This window comes from Bombus flavifrons, chromosome 4 (assembly GCF_040668555.2).
Source record: "Bombus flavifrons isolate JBK064 chromosome 4, iyBomFlav1_principal, whole genome shotgun sequence".
Classification (NCBI taxonomy): Eukaryota; Metazoa; Arthropoda; class Insecta; order Hymenoptera; family Apidae; genus Bombus; species Bombus flavifrons.
In genome coordinates, this window is record NC_138445.1 from 18373874 (window position 1) to 18399564 (window position 25691).

Genomic DNA, 25691 nt, shown 5'->3' on the forward strand with positions numbered 1-25691 from the left:
TCCGAGAGTAGGACAAAGTGGTCCAGCCACTTCTTCGAGATGTCTCGATGGAAGGAAGAGGAAGAAGGAGAGGAAGAAGCCCGGAGACTGATGGCCAACGTCGAGACATCCGTCACCTTCGCGACAAAACCGAGTGCCCCGAATGCTACTTAAGCGCACCAGCTACCTGCCAATCAAACTGACTACTTTTGAGTCACATCGAACCTTTCCTTCGACAAATTCATTCCATACCCTCAAACGAAAATTTATGGAGTATCAAAGAATCTCGTTGTTCGAAAAGATGTATCTTTATCGAATTAGTATTATATCTATACTATATCGTTTCAATTAAAATCTTCCGCCTTTAATCACGTACATTTGATAATTTGAAAAATCGAATCAATCACGCAGCGAAAAATTAAAAATAGCTTTTAAAGGAAATGTATCTTTAATTTGAAAATTTTGTTCCACATATTGTTTAAAAAATTTCGCAATAATCGGGTACAAACTAAAATTTGGATCAAATAAATAGAGCTCTACTGCACTTTCCTTGGAAACATTCATAGGTACAAATAAAAACGAATCCTATTCATTTCTGCTCGATAAAGCATTCTTCCGCTACTGATTTCTTGCTTCCCAGCACGTTATTAATCCCCGCGGCACGCTATTGACAATTCTCTCGAACGCAGGTCGGATTGTCGGGATTTGCAACGATTTTAACGAAAGCGTTCTTCATCGACTATATAGGTCTCCTTATAAATTCATTTCGACGAAGAATACCATGGCGAGTGCTGCGCCACTGTGGCATGAATCTGAGAAACGGGAAGGACCGACATGCCTCGATAATCTGGATAAGTACGTCTCGTAAGGGCGAGGAACGGAACGGAGAAGAAGGAAAGAGCGAAGGCTTCGAACAGTTGCTCAGTGACCGTTCAAGCTTGAAGAGTTTTCATCAAGGATTCATCCGACAAGATTCTCTCGTCTGTGAGATCTCGCCATCACACGGTTTCCTTCGTTAACGGGCGAATTTATCGTGCCTCGCTCCTGGTGACTTTGATCCACCGTGGCGACCAGTCAAAGAAACGTAAATAAGGAATAAAGCAAACGGAAGATACGGAAGCTACGTTTTAAGAGCCGCTAACGCTTCTTTTCATTACCGGGTTCGCGTTTCCCTTGCGTTTTAAAGTCGCAAGCTTTTTAACCTGCTTTCCCTCCTCGAGATTTGCGTCGTTTGAGAAGAATTATTTCAAAGAAATTACATCAAAGGTCTGTGCCTTTGTAAAACTTACCGGCCTACCGGCGAGATTTTCCCAAGTGAAATGCAGCTTGTGAACTTGCGCTGGCACTGGGACGACGAATTTAATGGCATACTCGTTTATAACGCCTTCTCTTACGTAAAACAATTCTGCCTGAAGACCTGCAACAACACGACAAATATTTTATCGATTAAAGCTTTCGAACTGTTATTAATAGATCGTAAAATAAAAACGTCGGGACTTTTTTTTCTTTTTGCGATATTATTATTAAATACAAGTTTCTGAAATAAGTTGCGAAATATCGAGAATTTTATTGTCAAGTTAATGATAAGTATTTGCAATAATTTAATGTCGTGTAATCTTTAATTTTTAGTATGTAATATATCATTGGCAATTCTTAGAATTTTCACGCTTAATAATTTTCGGATAGTGTATATAAGTCTTAATAAATTTAAATCAAATTTCAATATGTATTCATATACACATTACGTATCTATTTTATCGACAGATATAATTAATATTTGTCGTATGACGTAAAGGATACAAGTTAAATTCAGTAAATTGTTTAAAATTATGTTGCTTGAATACTGAAATTACTATATTCATTCTCTGATCATATCTATAATCATCTTAAATAATTAAATTAGTTATTGATATCACCGTTACGAAACTATTTACATATTCATTGATATCTTCTCTGATTTTAGCTACTCAGATTGCAATATAAATTCGCTTTCTTCGAATGTAAACTTTATCGGCTAGGAAGGTACGATTTCATGCTCACGAAACACAAAAGCAATGACGTCATGATGAAAATGGGGTGAGACTATTGGTGGTCGATTTCGTGAGTAAAAGACTTAAATATATTTACGTCCAAAAGTGATTCATAGCGACGTGTTCGTTTTACGATTAATTAACCTAGCGTGTGTAATTCTCACAAATCTTTAAAAGTCACGTATAGCGACGTGTAGTAATAATTCTATCCAGTTCTACTGTCTATATTATTGGATTTCATTGGCGCTTCTCCGTATCTCCAAAAGTTTCGACGCAATTTTATTCTTTACACAATATGACACTAAGGCAATTTTTTTCACTGTTTGCGGCAGAAGATTTACAAATCAGACATCGAATATAATAAACATATTAAATTTCATGTTAAATCAGTAGCGCTTTTAAATAGCACTTTTAATCAAGGCAAAGGAGGCCAGTAGATCGCAGTCGCATAACGGACATAGAAAATAGAGAGGAAAAATGAACTTTAATCGTTAGGGAATAAAACACGAAGAAAGTGCATATTTCAGGTAGATTAAGTATCCGGTTATCTTCAAGGAGACAGCCGATACAACGTCCACGAACCTCAGCACGAGTAATAGACTACTCAAACGCGAATACAAATCGTGTGAACCGAAGCGAAACAGAAGAGATCCTGCTTCTTCTTGCAATTTACCAAGTGAGAAAGAATAAGTAATGGTAGTACGAGCACATTGTCTCGAAAAGAAGGTGGTTTCGCTCTGTCGATTTAATGGGCTTGTTATTTTCTTACATATATTTTTACAACGCTTCTGTGAAGTTTAAAGGCACATTGAAACGCTAGCTTCACTACCTCCGTGCCACTTAAAAGTGAATTACGATTACAGGAATTTATATCGGTGCTTTAGAAAACTCTTCTTGAGTTTCTCCTACTTTTTTGTATTGCAAGAAGCTTTTGTTTCCATTGTCATTAAACAAAGATTCGCTTTCTATTCCATTAAAAATCATTCGCAAATGGAGAGTTTAACAAAAACGAAACACGCTTCAATAAGAGTAAAATAAGAATGAAACGTATTTCGTAATCAACGAAACATTTGATACGAATATTTCTCCGAAAATTCAATCTCGAATGAATAAATTTTGTCTGACAGTTTTGATTAGTCTTTACATTAAAAATCTCTCTCCTGAATAAAAATTACTGATACTAACGATAAGCGATATTAGGAAGGTAAGAACATTACGATCGCTAGCTACATTGGTATATATATCGACAAACTATTCCAAGAGAAATTACAATGGATAGTGGTGAAACTACGCTTTTGTTTAATTTATGTAATCAAGACGTTTAAAACAAATGATACGCATTGAGTATGTTGTCCTATCAGAAAGTTAGTAAATATTCGTTAAATGGTTCGATGTCCAGAAACGCTGTGGCATCTGGTTGTTACGCTACCGAGTAATCCGCATTCAGAAGCTACAAGGTTACGTGGGCGAGCCGACGAAGGTGGAAGATCGGATAAAAAAAAGAAACGAAGGGGGGAAAGATCGCACGAGAGGGAGAAGGAAGCGAACACACGTCGTGTACTCCCTTCGAGGGTCTATGCTTGTATCAGATACGAGGGTTAACGAGGCACGAGTTGGATTTTTAAGTCACCCGAAGACAATGTGCCGTAGCCCCCACAATCGTGTCTTTGCTTTTGGACCTTCTTCTTCGTTTACCGTCCCTTGCCTCTCGGTTCCATCGGCCTTCGGCCTTTACCGGTTTTCTGCATCAGATATCGTATGCCCACGACCTCAGCACTGGCTATTCCTCCAGCCAAAGGTTGGCCGCCTTCCCTCCTGGGGACCAAGCGCAGTGTTCGTCGTAAAAAAGGCGCAATATACCCTGTAGGATCCTCTCAGAAAATAATTACCTTTAGATTCTCGAAACCCCGCTGAGTTATCGCCGCTAAAAATCGAATCTTCGTCCCCTACGAGTAGGACACTTTTATAGGTGTTCCGAGTATCGATGATCCTTACTACGTCGAGAATTACCGAGTCATCTGGACGAGAGACTCTTTGTTCGGACGTTCGAAGAGCAACAAGATCTTTCTCTCGATAAACTTCACTTCCTAGAGAAGTCAACCGCAACGTTTTAACTCCACAATACCGTTTTCGTGTTTTAGCCGCAGTGCGATCGTTGTCGCTGCTTTTATCGAAAATACTTCCGAATACAGATGCAAATGATGAGCGATGAGAAAACATCGTACAAAACGATACGATATCTGCGAATAAAAACGTTTTAACGTATTATGCTATTTTACGAAACCTACGTTACTTACTTAGAATTGGATACCAATCTCGGTATTTAAATCAACGGCAGGTAGTTTTCAACACTCGAAAGATGAGTATATGCGACACAAGCATCGAGGCAGTTGGTCTATTCTTTGCGGCAGCCTAGCCATGACCTCGTTACCGGTTTAGGTATTCTTGAAACCCTTATCTAGTAGGGGGTTCTTTTACGCATTTATGCGGGAACTTTGCACGCGGGTAACCAAGGGGTGGCGTATACCAGGGATCCTTTGATGTCTGGTACGCTTGCAGCGGGCCAAAGTGCAAGCAAGAATAGTAGAGAGAAAAGAAAAAGATGAAGGAGATGCGGTAAGAGAAAGAAAGAGAGATAGAGGGCCCTTTCAACGAAGGCGTCGACCCTCGACAACGAGTGCCAGACACAATTGTCACGAAGGGTTCCACGGCACTTCGAACCTTTGCTCCTGGTACATGTACGATCTCTAACTACACCGACCGACGCGCCTACTGGGAGAACTCTCAAACTGTTACGGAACCCCCTTACAGCCTGCTGACACCCGGAAAACGTGCGGGATCAAAGATAAGGAACTAAGGAAACTTTCAGACGGCTAGTCGGTTCGGTGAACCTGCGCGCAAACAGATATCGATCAACAATATCTAGAAAGCGAAACAAAGGTGGTAAAGAACCCTGCAAGACTTCTGGCGTTATTTTTCCTCTTTGCTTTCGAGCTCTTTGATATGCTTATTCTGTGCTGTACAAAGGAGTGAGCTATGCTGCGAGAATAGAACACAAAAAGCTAGGCTTTGTGCGTTGCGTTAAAAATTGTTTTAATGCATCTGTTGGCGTTATGAATTAAACATCGGCTAGAATAATATATAAATTCGATATTAATTTGTAATATATTATTTAACAAACACAAAGTGTATAACATCGCGTACAAGTTTGTAACTTTGAAGAAAAAAATGCACCGATACTATCGAGTCTTCGAGAATTCTATAAAGCATTTAAGAATACAATGGTCGAACGAAATGGTCGGTGTAGAATAGAGGAAGTAAAAGGAATGGAAAGATACGGAGCTTCTCTCCCAGAGGACGATCTTCTGAATACTTTATGCCTTTCAAAGTGGTTCACTATTATGGCATAGCATGCACGACCTTTCACTTTTATATGCTGTTCGGAGACATTATACATGTGTGAAGGCAAATATTTTCAAGCTTTTACAAAGAAGCCAAATGACGCGTAAAGAGTATAAAAGAATGTATGGAAAGGAAATTCTAAAGAGAAATTAAGAAAATTTCACACTGTCAAAATAGAATGTCGAGCCAGCTTATAAAACGAGAGCTAACGATGAAAATATAACGCTGTCGCATCGAGAAAGAAGTCGAAAAGACTTTCAGACTGTCAAGAAATAAATTTCAATTATATAGAGAGAGACATAGAGTTATTTGAGTAGGATATTCGGTTCAAGCTAAACAATTTGCTTTATAACTCATTAAACTCGATTATACAACGCTTTTCTAGCGACCCACATTTAAAAACATGTTATTTGACTGGATGTTAGTGGAGTACAAAACAGTGCGATATACGATACATTGACAGCTCGAAGGCCATAATTTCCTACTAAAAAAGTAAAAATTTTCTTGAATTAATATTAATACTCTCAGTCATAATTATCATAATCTAGTAACGTGTGTATATTATTGTATTTACTTAAAGTGTTGCTTACTTTATTAATTATAATACCTCCGTGCTGACTCAACTAAATTTGCCATATAGTTTTTCGAGTTGTTTTCCCATTTTTGATACCTTTTCCTTTGCCGCACGTAAAGCATTTCGTTATTCTTTCGACATTATATTAAGGACTAATAGTATCTTATGATATTCAGCAAGTTTGATTATTCATTATAAACTTCAAAGTCGAATTAGAAGATTACAACTGAATCGGAAAGCGAAAAATGTTCATATTTTATACAAAATCACACAAAAAAATTAAGACGAAGGATCTGTTTCATCCGTTCGAACGTTCGAGCACACATAACCGATCGATTTTAACAAAGTGCAAAACAAAAACTATCTTCTTTAACTGTCACGCCGAATTCTTAAGGTGCTTAATCGTACGAGAAACAAAAGGGGCGGGAAAAAAAGCGTTGGCACAAAGAACCGAGATAGAGAAGAAAAGAGCGTAAGAGTGTTCGTTTCGCGAGGCGCGAAACAGCCGGCAAAATTTCGCAGGGCTTCGTGTCCCCCGCTGTCAAAATACGGTATAGAAGCAAGTTGACGAGCGAAGCTCCAAGAGTCGTGGTATAAAGGAGAACTGAAAAAAGGGCTTGGTGAATTGCGGGCTAGCTGCGGGGCCTCCGATTCTCTCTGCCCCTCGCCTTCTCTGGGGGCCCACGGCTTTGGGTCAGAAACCTAACACCTTTGCAGTGCAAAACCCACGGTACGCTTATAACGAGATCTTCCCGTAGTGAGCCCTTTAAAATAAGATGACGGCGGGTGGCAGTACTACGAGGGAAGAACATAGGAAGAGGGAAAGGCAGAATGCTGAAATGCAGGTCGAAGGAACAGGAAATATTAGATTTACACGTCGTGACGCCTGCTTACAATGCACCCGCTCCGATTTTTGTTCGATTCCACTGCGATTCTGCGCATCAAGCTCCTTCCATGCACTACCAACCACAATGAACATTCTTTGTCCTCGAACAAACGGAGTTAGATCTGCTCCTTTACAGCAAATGAAATTCGAAAGGAGTATGCGAATACACCAAATCGGAAGCTGCTGTGTGGAGACAGAAACTTCTCAGTTTACAAAATGAAATCGTGAGACAATTTTTGTTGGTATTTATCACGAAAGGCGCGAGAAATATATGTGTAAAAAAATGGAAAATATTACAACGTAGGAGTTGGTACAGACGACCGATGCGACGCCTTGCGATTTCGTGTCAACAAAGCTGTGCGATTCGACAGTATCATATTTTTAATGATGCCATGTGCGCAAGCGTGTGATTAGAAATGTAAAGCTGTCAAATTGTACAGCATCACCTGGTGCATGGTACAAAATCGCAACGATTCTCGTTACTCGTGCCCCACACCCCAGACCATTAACAAACTTATTTAACGACAACAAGTAAACGATACGAAAATTATTTTATTACCAACGTAAACTAATCGTAGATTTCTAAAACGCATCGTAGAACACCTACTTTCACACGATATAGCAAAACCTGAAGAGAAAATCAAACCTTTGAAACGAATTTCGTTTCGCAGCGATACAGACGCAGTACAAGTTTTAGTCGCAGGAGTTAACACGGTCGAGCGCAATCGATGATTTACGAGAAATTTATCAAAAACCTACCGTGAGGATTCCTATGAAAACTCGAACACGTCAGACCGATCCAAAAATGATCCGCGAGGCGAGGTTAACGACCAGATCAGGCAGCTGGTACTCGCCGATACCTCAACACGCAGCCTCGAGAGATCTAATAACGTATCCATGTATGCTTGTACAAACGAGCTCGCATTTATATGTGCATGTGCATGTATGTATACAAGCGCGTGCTGCCGCTGCATGGGATATTTTTCACTTTCGCCAGCGCGGGCAAACGACGCGACGCGACGTGGGCGTGCGTATATACCCTGTGCACGCACACACGTTGTTATATATCGCCAGCTTCTCACCCACGTGTGATCTCGATGTAGTACGCATATAGCTATAGGGTGTACCCTTATTGCAATCTTTTGAGAATACCAAAACTTTAACAAAAAAGGTCTTATCACCATGCAGACAACATGTATATTCAGCTTCGGAATTCAATGGATTCGAACGTTTTGATGTCTTGAATCGTTAGTAGACTGCGCATTTTTATGGATTTATGGGACGTTTGAAGGCGTAAAAATGCAGAAAATGCAGATAGGCGCGTATAAATATGTGAAATATTCGATGTGTAATATTTAATATCCTATTTAAGTCCGTAAAAGAAATTTCCGCTTAAATTGCATTTTTTATATCACATTCGTAAAAACATAAATCTACATAAATATCCGATCGTTAGAATTCAGGACCTGAATTGATATTTTTTCGCAAATACTTTGAAAAAAGAAAATGAGATACCTATATAATTGCATATTACACAATACTATAGTTTACGATTAATTAGAAGAAACTATAATACTATTCTGATTGGGGTGCAATAAGTAATGCTTTAACGAAGTTGCTTTCGAATAAACCTTTGAACGCGTCGACAGTTCAATCTTGGTAAGAAAATTCATTCGAAGATAGGACAAATTTATTTGAACACCTTCTACGATCGTTTGGCCGTATTACTTGGATGATAAGTATCGTTATAAGAAGCAAGTGTGATACGTTAGACCCACCCTCTATATAATACAGGAGGCTGACTGTTTAGCATATATCGAACGAGTACGTGGGTTCTTCCTTCGCCAACGGGGGTCTCCTCTGAATAACCCATAAGTCCTAGGCGAGTCCTGGCCGTCGTTTGTACACCCTCCCTGTTCCTTCTTAGTTTATCCTCTTTCATTACTGCAAGGTTGATTCTCTCTCCGTTTCTCTTCGCAGGCCATAGGTCACATCCAGGAAGGCGTAACTTCACGCGACACCAGTTATAATTCACTCTAGAGGATCGTAAGCAAGCAAGAAAAAAGGGGGAATGAAGGAAAAGGAAAAAGACGAAGCGCTTGTCGTTGGGTTATTTCACCGTTTCGGTGATACTTTTTTCAGTCTTTCCGAAACTCAACCGTCTCTTTATAGTTTTAGCCAGCGGAAGGATTAAAAGAACCTTTTCACTGGAGTATTTTGTTACACTGAAATCCCTGACATTCTTCACCGTCTATAGCGAAGAATTTCCAAGGCTATAAAGCTTGCGTTTTAAACGAAACTTTTGCTCATTTTCCAACAATTTCCGCTGTAATGGTTTCCACTGTGACTTTTCTGTCTGTCACACATTATACCTTCCATTTCCCTTAATTTCTCCAATTAAGTTTCTTTTTCATACCAAGATATATCGTCAACGTGATTCATCGATATCGTATTTTTCAAATCTTTAAACAGAAGAAATTAAAAGGAATCTTATACATCTAAAGGAGAAACGAACCAAACGTGTAAATTCCCTAGAAAAATATTTAATAGGAATCCGCCATCTAGTCTTGTATAACAGTAATTTCATACGTCACAATCATCCAAAGGTTCTTCTAACAACAACACGGTGATTTATTTTCATATGTCCGCGTAAGATATGTTTCTTTCGTCTCGCGGTTAAATCTGGTTCATTGTCCTATGACGAAGAGCAGGGACAGTAGATGGACTCTCCGTATTGTAGGCAACCCTGGCCCCGTTTATTTATCGGAGGGGTAGTATGGTAGCGAAACGGGAACCAAAGCAAACCTGCGACGGGTTGGGACGTGATTCTGGCATCGGGAGCTAAAATAATATTGTTCCTGGCGTGCACCCTCGAAATACGATTGCCAGCTTCGGCTAGGTCGTTACATCGTGCGGTAACGATAGTAAAAGCCTACCGAACGTTAACTGACAGATGGGTGGGCTGATTGAGACGTTGTCGCCACTGCGGAGAGGACATATGGCACCGTACTAGCAATCAGGGCTCGGACACGAAGAAGATTACGTGGCAGCTGAATTTATCGTGACGTTGAATCGCATGTCCTTCCCTTGTACCTCGTTCGTGCTTTTCGATCGACGTTGCTCGTTAAGAAGGATTCGCCAGGAAGTCGACTCCAAAGAACCGGCTATCCTGATCCTTTCAAATCCCTCGCTGTCGATCTTCCTCGCTCTCAGCTTTAATCCTTCGAGTTGTGAACTTTGCAACGTCACCCAACCAGTCCTTTTATTTCCAAATTATGTAAGGGAAAAGTTCTTTTCAGCCGCTCAGGAATCGTTTCTTAAGGAATCAATCTGCTCAACTAAATACATTAAAATGTTACCGCAGACTCAGAAAAATCTTTTCGATCCTCTCACGTACGATCTCTTAAAATTTTGTTTACGTGTACAACGCTTTTACTTGCGCTTTGATTTAGGTTATATACACGTATTGATTTATATGTTAATTAATTCATTCTAGAGAGCCAGCTATATGCAATTATCGTAAACACAAGTTCAAAGGCATTTATTCATTTACATATAGACTTCTTTTAATCTTGCTGTAGTCTTAGATTTTATATCCAAACGGGAAGACGTTCAATATTTTAAGGAAGTTTCCAGCAGAAAGTTAAAATGTAGAATCATGCGTGTCGATAACGACTATTTCATTCTTTCCATAAATTTAAGATCGTTTTTAACGATTGTTTTTAACATTAAAAAACATTAACTACAGCAACCCGAGTACCTTTTACAAATTGCAATATATCTGTCGTCATTATTGAAACAACGAAAAACATATCTGGTTAAAGAAAGAAAACTTAGAAGAAAGTTATCAACTATATATACGAAGCGATTTGTTTAAATACGACTCATGTTATTATAAAGCAACAGGAATTGCGTACAGGAATATACGCAGAAATCTGAAACTTTCGCACATGCTAAAACAAGTTAACGAGGTACTAAATCCATCGAACTTTTCATCATAAACCAGGGAATGGAAGCAAGCTTCGCACAGTGAGAGTGGATCGTCAAGTAACAACTACAAAATACACCGTCCGGTCCGCGGAATAACAAAACCGCTTACTCTTCTTCCGTGGCGTTCGACTCATGACTGACGTATGAATACATCCCGAATTCCAGGAAAAGAACTGACCTACGAGTACACGTGTTCCGTGACAACGCAGCTCTTTACCCCCCCACCCTCCGTCTGTCCGGAGGAAAGATCAATCTTCCGTCAGGAGTCTCACTGGCAGATTTATCACTAGAGGCTACCAAGGGATGAGTCGTGGAAGGGCGATTTCCAACGAGGAGATAGAAGGACATCGAACGTAAAAAGGCAGAGCATCCCCTGCTGTGGGGCTCCTGAAGACCCTAGCTGAGATGGCATCTACGCGCTCTAAAGCCTTCGGATGTTTAAGTGGATGGACCTTACCATGTGTTCCTTTTCACGGCACCGATGCTTTGATAATTTCAGAGACACATTCGAAATTCCGTCTGCTGTCAGAGGAATGGACATACAACAAGACAGGACACTTCAGACGTAAAAGCGTATAAAAGTACTCGTGTTTGTACGTGTAGGTACAACTTGTCTTCGTCCATTTATGTTTAATCGGTTCTCAAGGTCGGTGTGTGAAATCGCGTTGTAGACCAGTTCTTTATCCCGAGGGCAGTAACGTTGGCTTAATTAAAAATGAAAGAAAGGAAATGAAATGGTACGGATAAAATGTTTAGTTAACATTGGCAACAAAATTCAGAATATTAATTTTTGATTCGATACGTAAATGAAAACGCGCTTGTTTATAACGATTGAAAATTCGAATCTTCCAACTGGACTAAACGTATGTTGTATTATTTTAATATACATAGGTTTTAAAATATTATACAAACGATTTTCGATTGCGTGCTTCTACGAATTAAACCAATTACTGCGAGTATCCGGAGAAATAGAACCAAATCACTTCCTTTGTCAAAAATTGTGGCCGATATGCCAACCACAAAGTCTACACACAGTCAGCTTGTAACACGCAGTCACGAAACACTAAATTATCCGCATAAACTTCCAGAACGGCGGTATTTTAGAGTTCTCTTTTCTACGGTAGTTCGTTCTAGGTAGCAACATAAAAGGTTAAGAACGGGTACCACTTAAGGAACCATTTGTCAGGAACTGTTTGTGGCCCTTGGAAAGAGTTCGGCCGTTTAGTTGCCGAGTCACCTTGTATAAGGGCCGATGCATCGAGGTCTATACGTCAGAAAAATGTTTTCTCCCATCACGAGTACAAGCTCGTGTATACCGGAGCGAACAGCGTTCCTGGATAAAAAGGTTTTATTCTGGCGGTGAGCCTGAATCACGATCTTATATTGAATCGAGGGAAGGCAGCATATTTCCTAAGTACTTCAACTACGCGAGATATTTTTCACAAGAGATCCTGTAGGAACGGCAGACTCATCTTCGAGAAACAGATGCTCGTTAAGATCCTGTCACTCAGAACTCGCTGCGTGGAAGCGAAAAAAGACTCAGGAATAAAAACTAAAAGATTCTTCGCAAGGATAATGTTGAAAAATCGATGAACGCTCTCGTTGATAGGTAAGAAAAGATGCAAAAGCAGGATAAAGTAAAGGCTATGGAAAAGATCGATACGATCGATTTACGAGATTCAATACGGTTCAAATTAAACTGAAAACATAAATCTCAGAAAAATTGCATCTTACGAATCTTCGTCAAGAATAATCATCTGACGATAAATCAAATCACAAACGCCGCAATATAAATCAAAAATATAAGAATAGTTATATTAACAGATACTTATAAATACTTCACCTACTCTCTTTTGTTATTCAAATTGCATAGACTGCGAAGAATGCTTGCTAAGCATAACACTGCGACGTACAGGGGAGGAGCCATCGCTCATCTGTCAATACGCGCAGCAAATCTTATTAATATTCTTGTATCTTGCAAATCCAATTCATAAACTAGCTTCAAATGTTGTAAAATATATTTTCATCGGATATTTATCGTATATGTATATGGACATTTAAAAATATCTGTATTTCAGTATTTATAAAATATCATATTTGAAAAATTTCCTGTAGAAGCAGATCTTCTTGAGTTACATCTCACGATAGCCCTCGGCAGAAAGAAAAAATCTCCCAAGTGCCATTGGAAAACAAGCGTATAACCATTTTCACCCTCGTACTATCGCATCTCTGAATTCTCCAGGGATTGAAAGAACTCATGCCCGCGTAAAAGACAATCACGTTATGGTTTCATTCGATACACAATTCTCTTTCAGTTTTATTACACTGCTATTACAATTGCTTTTTAGATTAATATAGGTCGTCATCTCAAAGTTGGGTATAACAAATTTACTCGTAACGATATACGACAAAGCAAATATCATTTATCCGTGCATAAAGTACTTTTATTCGTGCATTACCGAATATATAGAAGTAGTGCTGCAGAAAATCAGCAAGTACATATACCGTTTACGAAATGGTAAAGTTATATGTATCGCGTATGCCATACGCGAAGAGATTTCAATTTCGTTGTTGGGAAAAGTAACACGTGTCGTGCATCGAAACTTATCAGAGGTACTTTAGTAGGATTTTCTTCTTTCGCTGGGCAGAAAAAGACACGAGGTAAAACGCGCCGTCCGCTCTCGGAAGAAAATCCACGGGGGTCCTGTATCTCTCCGGACGGCTCCTCATGTAAATGTCTGACCAACACATCCCGTAGAGTGTCCCTGGCACGTAGGTTGAACGAAACGAGCTGACGCACACAAGCGAAAACTTAAGGCGCGGATCTTAACGAGGAGTCGAAGATTGATGCGGACAACGGTGCAGCATTCGCCCGCTGGCCCATCTTGAAACCATACACGAGCGTTTCTTCGCAGCCATTCCCTCGTAACGTATTCTTCTCTGTCGCTTGTTCATCGACGGATACGATCTACCAATTTTTTCTTTACCGTCGCCCATTTCTGTCCCTATAGTTTTTTAACATTTGCCCATATTTATCTACATACGTGACTAATTCGTCCGTTTCGTCTCGAACTCGGAGGTATCTTCAAAACATTAAAAGAATTTAATGTATCACGTCACAGTGAGATATAAGACAATTTACTGCGTTCGTTTGGATAACGACGTTACAGGTATGCTGTTAGCAAACGCGAGGTTATATACGTTGAATAAGCAGAAAGTAAGCATAACATTTTATCATTTCACGGAGCCGCCGTTTGCTACGCCACTGTGCGTACATAAACGTTTTCACGGAGCCCAGGCGGGACCTTTGAGGCCACCCCACTCCTGAAGTAACATCAAGATGGGCCTGTCAGGCCCTAACTAGCTAAGGTCGGACCCAAGCCGGACTCACACGAGTGAAACACCGCCTCCGGCACAAGATTGTCGGAGTGCACACCACTATCGTGTTTTGACACGGACTTCTGACGGATGATGCTCGTGCGCATCATTGTGGTTTGACGTTTTCCTGATTGAACACCGCAATAATTTTACAACAAGCGTTTTCTCTTCGTATGCAAATTCGTTAAATAGAAAGTTATCGGACCAAGGAATTTTAATCCGGCTGTTAAAAGTTATTATCGCATTTGCGATACAATCTTTTACGTGTACGGGTTTAATGTAGACTTAATTCAAAATTTATAAAGTAGTTCGAAATACTAAGTATAAGCAGACAACTTATCATGCATTAAATGGATTGCAAAAAGAAAAAAGTATAAAGCACAAATACTACGCGTAAGAGGACACGCAGCTGTTGCGTTATGAAGATAATAAATTTATTAACTGCGTATGAAGGCACATTGTATTTTATGCCTGCACAGTTTAACTCAAGAGATACTATCGGGTTTTGTCATTAGGCGATAATGACAAAATTCGCAATCATTTAGTTGTCAACCCAATATTTTAAAAACTATGGATAACAGTTAATGAAGAGGAATACATTATCGGACGACGAATGATAAATTAAGAACGCTGAAAACAACATTGCTACTTATTAACACAATGTATCTCATAACGTTTATTATTTTCATATGACTAATGTAGTAGGCAACATCGTGGCCGATAGACGAGCGTAATTTACTTGTCGATTCGAAGAGCGAGGAAACGAAAATCGGAATGTAGCGTGACACCAGTGGAATTCAGTTATCTTATCCAAAGCGGATGCTACACGATACGAAAGTGGTAGCAAGCTCGTAAGGCCGTAACACCTTAAGATAACTCTAAAATTTTAGGGTCGTGAGGTGCCTTGGGACCTCGATTCAACGAAGAAAGAAAGTCGCTTCGAGAAACGCCAAGAATATTGGAAAAAGAATCATTGGGGATACACGATAAACGTGTACAAATAACGTTTCCTTATCTTCACCTTGCAACGGTGTAAAAGTGTATATAATCTACTCGGGCAACGTGGCCTACCTTTACAATTTTTCAAAACGTAAGAAGTTAACGTAATTCTTGTAAGTGGCTCTTACAAGCGCATTCGATGTTCGACTCGTGATAAATCCAACTTTGGACTCTCACTCTCTCACCTTCGTGTATATGTATCTGTATTTTTTTTTTTCTTTTTTGCGCCATAAGACTTAATGAACGAAAACTACTTTGAGAACGTATAAGCCGATAACCATAATTAATCACCGGTCAATATCTTCATCGGCACTCCTTTCCATTATGATTGCGGCCGAACGAGGCAACAGAGTGGAACACGGCCGATCGAGATCAATTTCTTGCGATGCTTGTTCGTGAAGGAACGTAAGCGAATACGGGAAACCCTATAGTAAATACCGAAATTGGAAACCTCCTTCTTCCAGGAAGCGTGAATGCAGCTTGAAAAACCCGTGGTCCATATGGAGAGCGACCCAAGGGGCCCTCCAAAATCGGTATTCAGGGCTCTGTCTGAACAGGCCCAATCGGCAGCATGGCCATCCGACTAAAATGAGAAACCAACGGAAAAAAAGCAATAGAACCGGACGACTCGCACGAAAACAAGACTAAAAGAAGCGACTGTCGATTATTCGATGTCTAAACAAACTAGGGTCGGTCCAGCCACCCCATGCTATGTTCGTTTAACAAGGACCTCGTTATAATATTTTATTGCGTCCCGTGTATATACTATACCATCTTATAATACCAATCTCGTTTCCTCGTTTTACCTCGAATATTTTTTTGCCTACAAAATGATATCGCGTAACGGCGACAAAACAGTCGTATAAATAAAAACCAAGGTATAGGACACGAAATATACAGGAACTTTTATTTGATGGAAAGAGAATTTGGTGATTCGAAACAGGAGTGGATGATCGAGCTTTTATGGAATTTAAATTACTATATTGGATTAGAACAAAAATTTTGGATTACAATTATCAATTTATATTTGATTATTCGGTTCTTGTATATCTTATATATCTAATAGGGAGATAAAGCTACGTTACAGTATATTAAAATAATGTAGATAAAATCAGAAGATCTTATAACGTGTGAAATTTCAGGCAATTGCTCGAGATGTACGAATGAAATAAAAATACAATAAAATATTACTGCTTAGGAAAATAAAAGATGATGCAATGAAAAATGCCTCTAATAAACCTATTGAAGGCAGATAACCATCAACCGTAACAGTAATACATCTTTTCTTATGTTCTCTTTCATAAATCATGAATATTGGAAGTGATTTTAAACTTTTAAACGATAGTGTATAATTTCGACCAATAAAATCCTGTAATAAAAATTTTTCGTCGTTAACAACAAATAGCTAAGTATTTCCTCTAACAGCGAAATGTGTTCACACCACTTTACCACCAAAACATATTTATTGCAAAAGCAGTATTCTTATTACCTATCCTTCAATGACACAAAAACAAGTTCTGCTTTTATATTAAACAGGATAAACCACTATATACGTACGTATTTAAGCCAAGAAACGCTATCCCGTCCAGTTGGAGATGAATATCTACTTCGACGAGGTTAATACACGCCTCTGGGAGTTGTAAAAGATTTCAAAATTCTCGCATATAAATATCGAATTTCATTCGCCATATTCCTCTAAGTAATATAAGTACCTAAAATTTTTATGTTTATGAAAATAACATTAATCGCTAACGAGTAATATTTTAATATCTAAATCTTAATATGTCAGTTTAGAAATATAATTTAAATTAGTTCCTCGAGAACGTACCGATTTAATCCCTTTCGTTTGAACGAACATTGCGCTGCCAATACACTCCAAATTTATAGGCGCGATTAATGACGCCGTCTCTAAATAGCAAATCGTACGATCCGATTCCTTTCATTCGTTGGAGCGACGCGCATTGGCGCTAAATACAATTCGATTTCAGGCAAGGCTTTTGACGCGAACACGTTTGAGTTAACCAAAGAGGCCTGAGTAGATATGCATATGAAATGCGTGTCGTCGACCGTGGAACGAAGCGCGAAGTGCGTGGCTGAAAACGCGCAATGCTACACGCGAGCGCGTTTCTCTCGGCGGAGAATCGGGGCGAATCAACGAATCGGCAATTCGCTCGACTTCAGGTGTCGTCGAAATACACCTCTTCTCTTTCTACACGGTGTGGCGCGGTGCTAGCCAACCGGCTCGACGCTTTTCGCGGATCAACGAGCCGAGAGCGAATTATTCGCCGCCGTGGAAGTTATCGTGGAAATATTGGAAAGTTCGTGGCAATGAGTGGCTTTTACCTGTTTCCGGTGCAACGATTCTCCTCTGCACTGGCTACCGAGCTCGGCGACGATTTTTGACTAACAGCGAGTACAAATGAAAAAAGAAGAAAAAGAAAAAACAAAATGCTCCAAACGAGTATACGTGTAACGGGGAAGAATGAAGATCGGGAGCGTGAGAATGGAACAAACGATCGAGTATCGTCGGACGGATTTGTCGAGCTCCCTGAAATCAACCACATCGTCCGTGAGATTTTAATGGATCGTTGAACCGTGCTGCTTCTGAGCATTCATATATTGGTTCAATCGTACTTTTATTAGAATATCGTGGTACATAAGTATTTGTAAATTGAAAGAACGCTCCGTGCTTCAAACATCGGTACTTAGACAAGTATGGGACAATTAGTGTGTACGAAGGAATATCGTAAAACTTTATTGAGAGATTAAGTTTTAGTACTTTAATCTATTATTAAAAAAGAGACATAATATGGAATTTTTAAATCTAATTATGCATCAGGGAAAATAATCGTTTATATTTATTTAACATTTTTTTTCAAACTGTTGCACATTACAGCATTTCGAATAAAGTGATAAATGCTTACCTCCATTATTATTAAAATAAGGAATATGCAACTTTGTACTCATAATATGGATTTAACAGGGATTTAATATTCCGAGAACCTTTTACACAACTGTATTAATACTACAAGCAAAACTTTATAAGTTATCAGTACTAACAGTTTTCTTCCATAAATATAACAAATTTAGTAATAAAATAAATAAAATTCTATAATTACAAACCAATTGATTGTTTCGTTCGCTATAAAATCGCAGAATTATAGAACACTAGATGTTTATAATCTACAATTTGTCACGCGATGGTTCGAAATAACCCCACTCTTTCTGACGTATCTCGTTTTCACGGATTTCGATTGATGAAAATTTACATTTTATAAGAACTCTCTTACATTAAAGTGATATTATTAGTTATTAAAGCATTATTAATGGTTAATAATGTATAATTATTGTAAAAGAGGACCTTAACATAATAAGAATTTGCACTAATAGAAAATAATGAAAGCAGAGGGAGTGAGTACATTCTTTGCTTCATTCAAGTGGAGGATGAACACTCTGTTTTCAACCATCACAAAAAATGTTTAACCCATTGGACTCACTGTGGACATTTTTGCTTTATAACTAAACTGAGTATTTTTATGCAAATTTAGATTTTTACAAATGCAGAAAAAAGAAACGAATCTTCAAATAGAGATTCTTTTAGATTCTTTTGTACTTTGTATTTTAAATGCATTGTACGTATCTTGCGTGATTAAATTTGGCGTAAATGCATACAAATCTGCAGTCTATTTATAAACCTTTGTGGGCCAATAATTCCATACTTTCAGTTAAAATGCCGTAAAATCGCTAAAAATGAGCATTCCCTGCTGTTTTCCTTACCTTTCAATTCCAACATCATTTTTACGCCTGTTACTTTAATGAAATATTCTTAGAATACCCCTTCTTTTCTAATAACTTCTAAAAAAAGGCCACGTACATATTGTTGAAGAAAAGATGTTTAGCGAAGCGAGTTCTACGAACTAATTTTACACGCAACATACTCACATACATGAGCCTTTATATCACAGCAGATACCGATTAATTACCACTAACTCAAGTACAAGGATTTATGACACTTTTGCTATGTTGTAAATTATCTCTACTTGACCTATAGCATTTCAATGCTCAATTAAGCATATCGACAGTCTACTATTATATATTAAATTCCGTAGAATTTTGAACTGTTGACGAAGGCAATAGGTTTGCCGTATGAATGTAAGGCGGTGATAATTATTCATTAGCCGAGTGAAATCTCGGTACTAGGAGCCTTTAACGTCATCGATTCCTCACTGTCCGCGGCTCAATTACGATGCTATGCGCTAATCGCTATCTTAATGGGATTTTGATCGGTGGTTAAATTTTTTCTCGTTGGTACGTACTTTAATGGATTGTTAAGTTACTCGGACTAAAAAATTCTTTTAAACTGCATATAAGATGTACACTTCAAAAAAAATCATACATATATCGGTATAATATAAGTTATTCCAAACAATGATGTCTTTTTGGATATAGTCTAAAAATGTTTTGATCTATTGTATGTCATAAAGAAATAGAAAAATAAATCATTACATAATTTTTACAACGATACAAATAAATGTCAAATTAAGGCACTCTGTTCCTAAGAATTTTTAGATATCTTAATATCTTACGAAGAATAAAATATTAATTTCAGCCATCGCAATAGATTGATAACATAGTACGCACTAATATTGTAAATACAACCATGTAAAGATATGTAAGTAAAGATACGTGGTTCTATCTATGAAAATAAGTATCTTGTTTATGTTTACATTAAGTGTATGTATGAAAATAAATCATATAGCGCTACATATCAAAATTAATCTTATTATGTAAACAAAGATTTCAGAACTTTTTGAGAGATCAAGGTGACATCACTATAAACAATTTTGCTGATGTTAAAACGAAATGAATGAAATATTTCTTCTAGACGTACAAAATGTTCTTATCGAATATTAATCGAATATTATATGTATATGTATATATATATATAGTGAATAAGGTTTACCAAGGACATATAAGTAAAAAATATGTTCAGGAACGACGCAGCGACTTAGTAGAAGCGTGAATGCAAGCGTAAACGAATTGTACACCTTTGCTTACCCATTAGTTTCCGCACTTCTGCCTGGCTGAGAAAAAGGTTGAAGTAACTTGCACCTGGCCGCACGAGAACGAACAGCAACACTGCCAATTTTAGGAGCATCGTGTCCACCACGTGCTTAACCGGTTGTACGTACCGAGTAGCCGTAAACACGAGATACGTTATGCTGTAAACAACGTTAAAGTCTTCTAACACGACTCATGGTCCATGGTCCATCGTAAATCGGTGCCGATTTCACGGATACAAACGCACGTGACAGCACCGCTTTCCGCCACGGTATTCACGACCGGATGAGAATAGGCACGGAGCGTCGATGATATCGTACGACTTCTCTCAACGAACCAGATTTTTTGACAGTTCGTCGCGTGAAACTCGTTGAACCGTGTGAACCGCACTTGGGATATTACAGGCATGAAATGTTGACCAACTACTTCGACAGTGCCCGTTTATTCACGAGACAACGCGTACGAGAAACGAGCTAAAGATTAAACGGAAAATAAGAGACGAAACGAGAATGCACACGCGAGGAGGAAGAGCGCGCGACGTAGGTAGTTGCCTCGTGAAAGCCACAACCAGTTGTGTGCTCCAACCGCCATGGGTCGAGCGGGGTCGACGCAGGCTCACCGAGCCGAAACTGGCCGAGTCCGGCCGAACGCAGCCGAAGTCCACCCACGAGAAACGCACGTTCTAGCCGTTCTACGGATCGGATGGCCTCGGTCTTTCGATGCAGCAGCAACCAACGAGAGAATTAAAATTGAGATTCGCAAGAAAGCCGTTAAGATTTACGAGGGAGGATAATCGGGCTACATTTTTCGAGATACCAACCATTCGTTCTTGTAATCGGTACGACGTGCACGGAAGGTGTTGAGTTAACTTTTTATGAAAATCAGTGAACCGAAACGAGGCTCGTGAATCAGTTGCAGCGCGCGCTTTTGTTTCGTTCACTCGGATGTTACTTGTTGCATTTTCGTGACATGCTTACACGCTGTACGTACGTATGTACATACTATGATTCTGAAGCTTGAAAACTGAAGGTTACGAAATTTTATTGTATAAATTCTTTTAAATGCTTACAATGTAACTAATTCCAAATAATATCTAGAATACCTTTAAAATAACAAATGATTATAAGAAACTAGTAATTCGTAATTTTTTCAATAAAACAAAGCTTACATATATTAATATTTGATATGCAAAATCCAATTGTAAGATATAAACTGTGGTGTATACTTTCTGACGACCTTACTGATCTTATGGAATTCGTTAGAAAATTGTATGGAGACAAATCAAAAACGTTTGTAAGATTTACATTAATTTTGTTTAAAATTTATTGTTTAATTTATTATTTAATAGTTGTGTAATATTGTTTAAAATTTATTGTTGAAATCCTAAATCAGATCATGTGGAAATCCTATTATATTATACATATTTAACATTGCAAAGGAGTAGTAGAATCTCGATATCTGCAGCCTCGATTTCACGAAACCTAGATTGCTGTATCCAGCAGCGTTAAATTTGATCAGGGTAGAGTCATCTGTAATTTCTATGTTCGTTATTTACATAATTTGTAGCGAGAACGCCCACGTAGACGTTTACAAATCACGACCCTCTTTAGTTCTTTTTCCTCTTCGTTCTAGTCTATCAGGATGCGCCTGATTACTGAACGTCATTATTACGAACCAAGAGATGAACTGAGACAAAAAGTTCTGCTATGAAAGCAAAAAAGACAAAACGAGCGACTGAAAGTACAAGAAAGGGAAGTGAACAAGGAAGCAGAAAAAGGTAACAAGTAGAATTCTATTGAATATTTGTAGGTAACTGAGAAGTTTATGGGAATAAAAAAGAGGAATTGTCTGCAAAAGGCAAAATAAAATAGTACTAGTTTCTCTATTATATAACCAGCATTTCTCAGATGTATTCATCTTCAAGCTTGATCTTTCAGTGTTACTTTGTGTGCCACCTGTCTATAAAAAACACAAATTCGCTCAATTTTTCTTCTTATGTTATTTAATGGTATTAAACTTAAAAGCCGTAATTAAAGCCATTGTCATATAATCAATAAGAAACGCAAATAACGACAAAGAACATAGATAAAAGTACATATCTAGATTGTTTGTTCAACTGACAAATTTACTTCGTTATAATTTATATGCACTTTAAGAACCAGCCATATATGTCTGCGAGGAATCGTAAGAATTTTTACAACGATTATTTTCATGGTTGCTCTGGTTGTGAATACAATGTACAATATAAAGCACTGTAGTAGGGCCTAGTATATATCTCTGATTGTGAGAGGGCTATGCCATGAAGCTCCATTTAATCTAGAGCAAATACGGGGCGCTTCGCTTAAATCAAGACAGAGTTAAGGAGAGAGAACAGTTTCCTTTGTCGGCCCTAATCTGAACAAACAGCCATATACCACGATTGTGTCGTCTAGAAATTCTTGTTTTATCCAAAATTACCCCAGTGGTAGCTACTGTAGAGAAAAAGCGGAGATATCTTCCTTCAAAACTTTGGTAACGTATCTTTCATCGCGAAAGTACTTTCAACCGTTTATGTTGTGTTTGTATGAAAGTAATAACAACAATAATTTTTGCACGAACAATTACATATATGCATATGCAAACGAACGTTCGATGTTTATATGAGCATTTACAACTTAAAAACAAAGTAGGCGTTCTGAAACAGAAGTTACTTCATACAATATTTCACATAAATTATAAATATTAATTTAATTAAAAAATGCAAAAAGAGATATAGATTGATGTAAAATTTCAAGTGATAATTCTATCAAAGATCAAGACAGTGATATGATATGTAAAAGTAAACGCAATATTATTGAAAAATGTAAATAAATTAATTTACATATCAAAAGTACAAGAATAATAAATACTTTACAGAATCACTAAACAAATTGAAGGACCACAAAGTGGCCTATGATTTTTAAAAAAGTAATTTATCATAGTGCTACAAATATATCAATTTCTTCAACTTTTATAGAATTACAGTCGAAAACATGCATTTCTAGCTGACATTTCGCTCGTTGATCTCCCACGTAGATCACTATGTCTGAAGACTTTCCCTCAAATTTCGTGTATGAAACGCATATGATGTGCGCGTAATAACGTGCGGACATATAGATATAACAAAATTGTACGAGTTTTGAAAAGAACATCGTGACGGTTCCCAGGCAGCTTTGACGCGACATCGGTAAAGTCAGGTTGACGTATAGGCAGTACGGTGCACAAGAAGGAAGAAACGGCATTTTCTACTTATCCTGAAAAAAAGCTGCTGGCACTATCACACGAAGGGACCCCGCTTTGAAAGGTTTTCTTTGCCCGATCGCAGTGGCGCAGTCTCCAATTAACGCTTTCCGCAGTGTCAAAAGGCCCGACGACGACGGTGCGTTGAAAAGTGGATTAAAACGTGCTCCGTTTGCTATCGCCTTTTACAACGTTTACAGACGCGACCGTATGTAAGTACGTACATACTGCATGCTCCTTGTATTCACGACCGATGCCGACACTCTGCCTGCCTATATTCTTATTCCTTGTACGCGTTCCTAGCTGCCTTCAATCTACTAAAACACAAAACCGTTCAGAACAGCCTTACACAGTATAGTTCAAGGAAACGCGGATCGCTCGGTTTAATTTTAATTAACGAGACGAAAACGTTTGTACACGCGTTTTAATTACTCTTTGAGTACCTCTGTTTTCCTCACGTGCATTTACGGTCCGATTGGCTCTTTAATGCTTCTGTAACGCCACGTAACTTGAAACTTATGCACATACACGCCTATTTGTATTTTTTACATTTCATTTTATCTCTGTATCATTGTACCGACAGTATACTGCTCGTGTATAACAAAATTTTTTTGGTTTTAACGTTTAGATCGAAGCGATACATTGTAATCAACTACATGTTGTTTTATTATAAAAAGCGGAGATAATAAAGCCGGTAGGTTTCAATTTTCAGATGGTAAACAACGTGGTAAACACACTTCATGTTTAAAATACGTAAAATTTACACTAAAACTTTCAGAGTATTTATTCAAAGATAAACTTTGATATATTCTTCTGGCAAAATTCGATCAATCTGACTCCACCTGACCTCACAACGATGCAAAGGGGTGAAAGTGGAAATTGTAGTAAGCAGAGGGTGTAGCATGGTGAGTCTGAAAATAAGAAGATATAGATAAAAGGAGATGGTTCCACGTTGGACTAACAAGACTCAGGACCAGGGGCTATTATCATAATTGTGGGCTGCAGGCAGCGGCTGTGCCCACAAACCAGAATGGCTCTTGTCTCATCTACCTTCGTCTTCACTTTCTTCTTTCTTATATTCTTCGTCCTCTCCTCCTTCTTCCTCTTCTTCATCTCCTTCCTCTTTTTCGCGTCTTTTTACTCAAACCCTTGTACTCTCGCATTTTGCGCGTCTCTTCGCCGGTCTTTTGCACGTGCTAGAGACAAATGGATCGGCCCTTAAGGCATTTAGCTTTCACGCTACGTATTTCCATTTAGATTAAGAAGCCTATGCGATATTTTAGGAATACGGTCTTATCCAATGAAATATGGTGCATCGGTATAACGCGGTCCGCGAGTTATAAGACCTATCTGTAGTTGTGCGTAATCGTTGAAATTTAAAATAAAATAAAGAATGTCTTAAAATGAAGAAAGAAACGTTCAAACGTATTCAAGAATATTGAGAAAACCGTAAGTGCATATACACAATGGCAATGCTTATTCAGAAACAATACTAAACTCGAAGATGCGATGTCTGCCGACAAGCGTTCTATTCTCTCTCGTTCTTTACTTTCCTTGATTACATGGCAGGCCTAAGATCTTTCCAAGCTCTATATGTACGTTTTGGCTTTCATTTTAAGAAATGGTGAAGTAATACGAGAAGAATTGACAGGAAATGTCAGAAGTACACTCCTTTTAATCCACCTTTGTGAAGAATAACGGTACCTTTTTTTATTTTTCAAAACTATTTTATTCAATCTACGTAATAGCGCTAATCGTTGTTTTTAATTTTGCTGTAACAGTAACTGCATTGAACTTCTCTTACATAACTCAATATTGTAAGTGAATTTCTCAGCATGACCTGATTTCTTCGTTCACCGCACGTACCGATAGGAATCAATTACCATAGACTTAAGCAATGAACTCGTTACGTAATTATAATTTAGTTATAATTGCTGACTGAACGACTTCTCCGAATCGATTATCGAAGACAATATACGTCTTCTTTCTTTTCGATTAAATCGTGGATGTTAAGGAAAGAGTGGCGAAGCAAACGTTTGTTATTCACGATTGCAATTAGCAATTATGCCATACCGTTTTACGTTAACGGTTTATGGACCATATTTTACGCTCAAATATTACACGTTTAACATAT

The 25691-nt window shown here is 38.3% G+C and overlaps 1 protein-coding gene and 1 long non-coding RNA gene across 2 annotated transcripts in view; one reads left to right on the forward strand and one right to left on the reverse strand.

Annotated features, from left to right (window-relative positions):
* dnt (tyrosine-protein kinase Dnt) overlaps positions 1-20865 on the reverse strand; it is a 28804-nt gene extending 7939 nt beyond the window's left edge. Inside the window, exons 1-2 of the mRNA XM_069112350.1 lie at positions 20297-20865; positions 1269-1396 (exon numbers count right to left, since the gene is read on the reverse strand). Of these exons, the coding sequence (XP_068968451.1) occupies positions 1269-1396; positions 20297-20396 (228 nt within the window). The 5' untranslated portion in view covers positions 20397-20865. The remainder of the gene's footprint in view (positions 1-1268; positions 1397-20296) is intronic.
* A 105-nt stretch (positions 20866-20970) lies between these two features.
* LOC138179499 (uncharacterized) lies at positions 20971-25302 on the forward strand. The gene is made up of 5 exons (XR_011173064.1): positions 20971-21285; positions 21932-22076; positions 23489-23769; positions 24186-24251; positions 24336-25302. It is a non-coding gene; the product is annotated as an uncharacterized LOC138179499 (long non-coding RNA).
* Positions 25303-25691: the final 389 nt, after the last annotated feature.